At 54.5% G+C, this 8,188-nt stretch overlaps 1 protein-coding gene across 1 annotated transcript; it reads left to right on the top strand.

Moving 5' to 3' along the window:
• Positions 1-333: 333 nt before the first annotated feature.
• On the top strand, positions 334-8,039 carry LOC148816317 (uncharacterized). The gene is made up of 14 exons (XM_088904640.1): positions 334-702; positions 1,600-1,771; positions 2,022-2,253; positions 2,754-2,848; positions 2,937-3,133; positions 3,997-4,075; positions 4,242-4,420; positions 4,561-5,292; positions 5,508-5,705; positions 5,944-6,004; positions 6,228-6,436; positions 6,724-6,824; positions 6,994-7,065; positions 7,305-8,039. Exons 1-14 carry the CDS (start codon positions 497-499, stop codon positions 7,376-7,378), a joined length of 2,607 nt encoding a protein of 868 aa, XP_088760766.1. The 5' UTR covers positions 334-496; the 3' UTR covers positions 7,379-8,039.
• The last annotated feature ends 149 nt before the right edge of the window (positions 8,040-8,188 follow it).

The raw sequence follows: 8,188 nt of genomic DNA, 5'->3' as shown, positions 1-8,188 counted from the left end.
AAGGCTACAGCAAACGTTTTGGTGATGTTGAGGGAGCTGCAGTTACTCACAGTGCTGTCACTGCCCCATTGAGCAATTCGCCTGGGTAATAAATACCCAGAGGGCTGTCTGTGTGCACACAGTACCAGCACAAACTTTCCATTTCAAAACCGCTAACAAATTAACACACCAGCCTGACGTAATACAATCATCTCAGGAAAAACAAAGAGCAGAGACATGGAGCTTCTTGAATGAACCACGGATGTTGTGTCGGGTTGTAATAGCTTCGTTATTGTCATTAGAAACTGAGTCCTGCAGTGTGGACCCCCGGGCTCATTGTGGACTGCCCTCCAGTGGGGTCCTGTGTCAGCTAGCCAGGAGCGGGGCTGGCCAGGCTTCTGCCTGAATCAAGGTTCTTTTTATTTCGAAGGGGTGTTTTGCCTGTGATGCTGGGAAGATCAGGCTGTCCTGCAGCTCGGGGCAGGGAGGCTGGCCGGAGGGTGGCTGCACTGTGGCCATGGTGATGGCGAGCTGTGGCTGCGAGGGGGCCGGGCTGGCTGGGCTGCGGTGCGAGGACCCTGGTCATGTGATGAGGGCAGTTGAGGCACTGGTCAGTGCTGTGCAGGAGGCTGGGGAAGGGGAGGTGGAGAGGATCCTGCAAGACCCAGACAGTGACGACTGCATCAATGGGCTGTGTGGATTGCTGCAGTCCCTGGACTCCAGGTATGCATGGCAAAAGCCCAGTACAGTGTGCTGTGTGTGTATCTCAGTGGACATGGTATACGGTATCTGTTGATATGAATTTAAAGCCTGAACATTCAGTCAGACACCACCAGTCCCTAGAGGTGGGTGGTTTCACTGCATGACTTTGTAATACTGTGCTGGGAGAGCCTTTCCCTTCTGTTTTAAGCATTTTCAGTTCAGTCCATGGTTAAAGATCACGTCAATGTAATAACTATTTAAGGCAATAGTTGGTTCACTTCACTTTATAGCCTGTAGCTGTGCAGGACCAGGGAAGGAGGACTTTGCTCCTGTGTCTGTATTTACTGTCCAGACCCCTCCCTGTAAACTCCAGCACTCGCTCAGTTACTAACTGACTCCCAACCCCGGCTGAACAGCATGTCCTCAACTCTTCTGTGCACAAGACCTTAACTCCCACTCTCTAAGACTGGTCAGTTTACAGTCTCCATGGCAGCAGGGGTCCTGTGTGAAGGAGTGGATTGTCCAGGAACATGCCTGAATTAAAATACTTAAAGTAAAGCTCAAAGTGGGCACTTGGGTTTTATTTTTAAATCGGGGCATCCCTGCTGTGGTCCACAGGATACAGAACCCAGCAGGTGGCCGTAATGTCCTTGTGTTATAAACAGCTCTGCAGCTGGATGACGGATTAAGTCGATACCATTATCGTGTAACTCGGCCAGTTTATTGCTCTTCTTCAACCTTAAGCTTTTGAAGATTTAAAGAGAAAGGTAGCCCTCTGGATCTGGAACAGGACACATTTCTTCTGTAGTGTTACTGTAGCCCCTAATCTCTGAGAATCTGTGTGGTGGTGTGTAAGAACGAGTTGAGTGGTGAATCATGGGACTGACAACCGGCCTGACTGGCTGTTGCTCCCAACAGGCTGTGCAGTAACGCTGCCTACCTGGTGGGCCTGCTGGCGGAGAGTGAGGCAGGGCTGCGCAGGCTTCTGGCACAGGGGGACAGCTCCTCCCTGATGGGGGCACTGTTGGCGCTGCTGCAGCATCACGACCCCGAGACCGTGACGAATGCGGCGGGAGCCATCGCCACTCTGGTAACTAAAGCAAAAAACAAAACTCGCAGCTGAGCGAAGGTTGGGTGGGTTGGGTAAGAAAGCCCAGCCTTGATTCCGTAACCCCTCCCTAGATCGCTGGCTTCTCGTTTGACCCAAGATACTTTACTCCTCACATTAAAAGATCCCGTGCTTTTGTATTGTTTCTCATTGAGATTTCGAGTTTGACTTTACTCAGGTTTTCCTTCTTTTAAAGCGTCATGACTGCTGGGTGTGCCTCTGTCTCCCGCAGGCCGAGAGCGGCGCCGGCCAGCAGTGCGTTCTGGGCGACGGGGTCTTCGGTGAGCTGCTCAGCAGCGTGTCGGCCCTGCTGGAGGCCGCCAGCGGCTGGACGGTCAGTAACGCGGCGCTGGTGGTGGCGCGGCTCTCGCAGTCCGACGATGGCGGCCGGAAGCTCCTCGCTCACCCCTGCGCCCCCCACCTCCTGCGGCAGCTCACGCGGTGCCTCGCGCACGACCGCGCAGGTGCGCCTCGCTCTGGGCACTGGACAACACGGAGAGGGGAATCGGAGGGGGAATTCCTGGCAGATTCGGGGAAAGGGTGCAGGTGGGGAATTTCCAGTGCAAAAGAGACAGAATAGACCGTGAACCTTACACAAAGGCTGAGGACAAATGACAGTAAGCCTCCTTGTTCTTAGACATTCACAGTTTCAGAGGCAAACGGGATAAAAATGGACACATCAGGGGGCACACAGGATTCCCAAACAAAGCACTGTGAAAATGCAAATACATCTGGAAATCTAGCAGGGAGTCAGAGAGGACTGACGTTCACACCTCCAAAGACCCAGATGAACTCGTACCGTGTGAATCATGCAAACAGGATCAGCTGCATGAAATAACACTTCATTTAACCCAGGATGTACTTTGTAAATGATTTAGAGTTGTAATAAAACATTTTTTGGGCAAAAAATGGTCCGTATGCAGCCTTCTGGCTTTCTGCTGACAGGTGTGTGTTTGCTTCCCAGGCTGCGGGGTGAATGCAGCCTTCGCTCTGGGCCGCTTGTGTGACTGTGAGGAGGGGAGATGTCACGTCCTGACGCTGGCGCAGGAGCACGACCTGGTGAGGCAGACCTGCGTCAGCTCTAGCTGCATGTGGCCTGCGTCTGTCTCTCGGGCTGCCTGGTCTCTGACTCCCCTGTCTGTCTCAGGTGGGTGCTCTGCAGGCCCTGCTGGCTCAGGGAGACCCAGGGGGCGGGAAGAATGCTTGCTTTGCTCTCAGTTGCTTGGCGACGGACAAGGAAGGCCACGCCCACATACTGCAGAACCCCGCCCTCCCGAAACTGATGGAATCTCTGCAGCGCCTCCTGCAGGTGGAGGATGAGGATAGCGTCTGGTTCGCTGCTGTGTGAGTCTCGACATTCCACTGTATTCCAGCCCTGGCTACATTGCCTCAGGATGAGCTCACACTTTTGTGATCCTGCATGTAATTTAAGGTAGTCTTTGTTGAAGATCAGGTCCAGTGTCTTACATTGTCTGCATCTCAGCAAAAGTTTTAGTTTTGCTCTGTAAAAGGTAGACTTCCTCACTTCATTTTCTGAAGCTCTTAATAATTTAAAACTGTTGGTGTTAATTTATGACATCAGTCAGTATCATCAGACACATTACATTTAATGAGTCTTAGAAAACTTGCCGCTTGTTTCAAAGAATCCCGAATGCCTGCATAGTGCCCACTTAATCACTTCGCACACGTGCAGTGACTCCTACTGGGCAGATTTGGCACTTAAAGATGGCAGAACTGTTCCTCTCCTGAGGGAGACAGCAGTGTCTGACTGCAGCACAGCAGGCTGTCAGCTGGGTAACTCATCGTTCATCCTGCCCACGGACAGAAAATATTCAGGCCCCCAGCCAGTGGAACCATGTTATCGTGGCCATCCCTAAAAATAATTAAAGGAGCAATTGGGTGAACTTCTTCAGAATCAACAGTGAAACAAACCAGAGGACACACGTGGAAACTAGGCGGAGGTGCGTTTAAAACTGAGAACAGGAGGCAGCTACTGACACGAGTGTCTAGAGTTAGCTTTGACGATTGTGAAGAGAAGTTCTGGATGAGATCCTGGGGTCAGTTAGCTTCTAGCAGCCATTATTGGCATCTCTTTCAATCTCCATACCTCTCCATCTCTCCAACCTCCCTTTTTATTCCTATACCTCCCTCCCATCCTCTAACACCACCCCTCTCTCCTCGTGTCTCCTCTCCCCACCCCTCCTCAGGGCTGTGAAGGTGCTGCTGTCCCGGCCCAGAGGAGTGCTGGCCGTGAGAGAGCACAGAGCGCTGGAGGACCGGCTGCAGGTGCGGATTCACCTCTCCTCATCTCCCCCTCTGTCATCCTCAATTAAAAAATGTAAAAGTAACATCGATGTGTTGCTGTCCTTCTCCTTTTCCCTTCCCTGCCCTGCTCCCCTCATCCTACCGCTCTCTGACTCCTTCTCTTTTCCTCCACCGGTTTCTCTCTCAGGCTCTTTCCTGCTCCGACTCCATTGGGAAGGAAGTCTTGGAGGAAGTGAATACATGTCTGAAGAAGCTGCAGCGCATCTCCAAACCCTTTCCCCCCAAAACAAAACCCCTCAACTCAGGTTCCTACCTCATCTACTGGGAGAGGACTCAGCTGGAGAGCGGGCTGGAGGTCACATACAGGTGAGGGAGACAAGTGGAAAAGGAGAAAGAGAGTCAAGATGATGATGATGGTATTTAATAACACAAAAATAAGCAAATTCAATTCACAAAATCAAAATGAAAGGTATTGTGTGTCTTTCCACACCCTGTTGTGTCTGCAGCCTGCTGGATGGCGAGAGGGTGCTATATCATGGTCCCCAGTGCCGCTTCACCCTCGACCTCTCTGCGCTCGAAGCCAGTCACACTCTTACCCTCCGGCTCGTCCAATCCACTGCGGGAGGTGATGTCAGCCCCTGCAGCGAGCCCACGCTATTGGCTGTGGAGAAGGAGTGGGAGGAGCCAGCCCCGCCTGGCCCACCCCGAGACCTACGTGTGGCTGGCTCTACAGCCACACAGGTCAAACTGAGCTGGGCACCCCCTGCTGGCGGGCCTGCGCCCAAAGCCTACCAGCTGTACCGTGGGGCCACGCTGCTGGAAACCCTCACTGAACTGAGCTGCATTACCGGGGGTCTGTCTCCTGGGGCAACCTATCAATTTGGGGTGTGTGCCGTGGGGCCAGGGGGCAAGCTGGGGGAGCAGGCGACTGTCCAGGCCTGGACCACAGACCCTCAGGACCACGCTCCCAGCCGGCTGACGGTGACGGTCTTGGGGCGGCACGAGCTGCTGGTGACCTGGGACGTCCCCACGGTGCCCCTGGGCAAACTGTTCAACTACGAGCTCAGCATCAACGGGCGCGTGGTCTACCTGGGCACTGAGCGCTCACACGCTGCCCGGCGGCTCAGCGCCAGCACGGAGTACACCTGCACTGTCACCGCCATCACCAGTGGGGGGCGCTGTGAGAGCCGGCCCGTCACGAAGAGGACGGCCAGGGACGAGTATGAGCACACGCACAGGTCCGAGAGGGAGACGAAAGCAGAGGGTGGAGGAAGGGGAGGAGAAGAGGATGGTGGCAGAGGAGAGGGGAGAGAGGAGGGAGGAAAGAAGGGTGATGGGGGGGTGGAGGGGAGAGGTGGTGGAGATCAACATCTGCTGAATCTCACTTCTTCAAGCCTGAGAGCTGTGTCTGTGCCTTTTCCTCCCTCTCCTCCTCCTCCTGCCCTTCTCTCAGGAGTCTGTACTCCCCAGCCCGGCCATCACACCCCCCCTTGCCCTGCGGTCCGCCGCCTCCCCTCCCCAGTAAAGAGGCCACAGACGTCGGCGATCGGGTCAGGAGGTCGCGGCCGCAGCCTGGCCGAGGGCCCAGGGCTCACCTCTCCCTGAGCAGGAGTCTGGACAGGCAGGCGGACAGCGAGAGGGACAGACGCAGGTATTTCCCCATCTCTGAACTGGCTTCATCACTCTGCTCTCTATCATCAGCTGATGGCGTTAGGGCTAGGGCGCACTCTTAAACTCTTCAATAGTGACTTTAACAGACACATGTAACAGACTGTGCCGCCGCCCGATGCAACAGTCCTAAAACTCCTCGGGCCTTGAAGGGCAAATTGCAGCAGCTCATGGGACTGAATGTCATTTTCACTGGCGTGTCGGATCTGTCTCTCTTGCAGGAGAGCCTCAATTCAGTCACACGGTTCAGAGAGAGGAGGTCCTTCAAGCCACTCCAATGAGGTAACAGCTCACTGTGTGGTGTCCCAGCATTGTGCAGTAGGACACCCTGGCACCTGACGCACAGTACGTATCCTTCAGCAGCTCCCCTGAGCGACGGACAGGGGTGTGAACTGTGCCTCACCGAAGCTGTGGAGTGAGAACGTCGGGCACTCGGCCTTCTCTCAGGACAGGCGACGGGCGGTGCTGTGCTTTTCTCCCACTCATCCCCGTCTCTGTATGCCAGGTGGCTCTGGGCACCGTGTGTGGGTACGACGTGATCTCAGCCTGGCAAAGCCTGAGAGCCCTCAGCAGAGGGGGGGCACCGGCCAAGCCGCAGCCCCCCCCACTGCTCCCCCGCCGGGCCAAGACTGAGAGCGAGCTGCTGCCACGGCGACAGCAGCTGGCAACAGGACAGCGGGCAGCGCCAGAGCCCCGGGACAGCATCTGGAGGAGGTGAGGGGTGACCTTCTGACCCGAGACCCTGCGCCCCAAATACTAAACCTGCTCAACACACCCCCGACCTTGCACCCCAGAGAGTAAACCTGATCAGCTCACCTGAGACACTGGGCCTGATTAATCCCCAGGTGCGCTGTAGGAGCACAGCATCTGCAGTGTGTCTGGGCAAAGCTGTCAGTTTCTACTTCACATGGTCCCAGTGAAAACAGTATGACTGCTCCAGGCAGCCGTGTGGAAGGAGCTAGTGGCAGAGTTATGAGGAAAGCTGTCTCTCTGTGTTCTAGGGAGGCCTCTCTGTGTGTACCCCCCTTGGCCCCCCAGCCTGGCTCAGTCCCTGAAACTCCCCCCCGTCCTCAGGAGACACTGCAGACTCTCCCTGAACCAGGTGAGTGAGTGAGACGCCTGTACCTCCGACTCTCTCTGACTGGCTGCAGTCCGTCAGCTGTCTGTCTCTCTGTACTGCACAAACATGCCTGGCAGTCTGTGTGCTGCAGGAGAGTGGACAGTGTGGGTGTCTGCGGGTCTCTGCCTGTCCTGACCTGTCTGTCTGTCAGCAGGCCCGGCCCGCTGTGTGCAGAACCTCAGGCAGATCCAGTTGGAGCTGAGCTCGGCGAGGGAGACCCACGGTGAGGAGCCTCATTCCCTTTCCTGTCCTGTGTCTACAGAGGAGCTTTGTCCTTCACCTTTGTACTGAAGAGCTAAGAGGCAGCGTTCCCTGTGTAAAGGCGCCATAGAGAATAACGACTGACTGGCGCATAACTGTGCTTGTAAAATGTCTACCCACCCCTTCCTCTTACCCTCCTCTTCCTCTGTCCCCTTTTCTTCCTCTCTCTCCGTGTCCTCCCCCTCCTCCATTGCGCCTCAGGGCTGCAGGCTCATCTCAGGGGCCCCAGGTTCCCAGCTCTGACCCCGGGGTCAGAGGTCACAAACACAGGTTAAGTGGTGGGAGCAGCCGGCGTGCAGTGGATGGACCCTCTCGGCCTGAAGACCGCTGCTGGACTCCTCGCCGCTTCCCAGCTGTCCTGACTGGGAGCTGAGTGAAGATTCCCGCGTCTCCAGGACGCTGCCTGGACATCCCAGCTCCTGCAGAACCAGCCTCCCGGCTCTGTGCTGAATAGGGACTCTGTACGTTTATGATTGTTGCTAATGACGTTAATGAAGGGGATGATAATGACAGAAAAAGTGTAATTTTGCCTGTAACAGTATTAGACAGGGTCTTGAGTCCTAGTGTTAACAGTATACCCTGACCCCTAACCCTAAACTTTACCCTGACCCTGACCTCTAGCCCTGACCCCTAACACTACACCCTGACCTCTGACCCTAAACTATACCCTGACCCCTGATCCCTAAACCTAAGCTATACCCTGACCCCTAACACTACACCCTGACCTCTGACCACTAGCCCTGACACTAACTGTATCTCGAGAGACCCCCTTCCCAGGACAGCAACAGTATGGAGTCTCCTGTTGGGCTCACTGGGGCACAGATGAGCTTTTTATCATCCTTGAGTATTACACCCTTAAAAATTCACAACGATTTATTTTAATTTTAACGTGTTAAATTGTTTCCTGGGTGTAATAAATGAAAAATTTAATTTAAATCTTCTGTGGAACTGAGATCATATTTTAAAGATATACTGCATGTATACTGCAACTTTGTGAAAGGCATGCACAACATCACAATAAAATAATTAGGTATGTCCGTGCGTGTGCAGAAATTCGATGTTCTCAATGGGACAGTCCGGTGTGT

Source organism: Atractosteus spatula, chromosome 23 (assembly GCF_055471065.1).
Source record: "Atractosteus spatula isolate fAtrSpa1 chromosome 23, fAtrSpa1.hap1, whole genome shotgun sequence".
Classification (NCBI taxonomy): domain Eukaryota; kingdom Metazoa; phylum Chordata; class Actinopteri; order Semionotiformes; family Lepisosteidae; genus Atractosteus; species Atractosteus spatula.
Note: the sequence above shows the minus strand (reverse complement) of the source record. Positions and strands in the feature narration are given on the sequence as shown.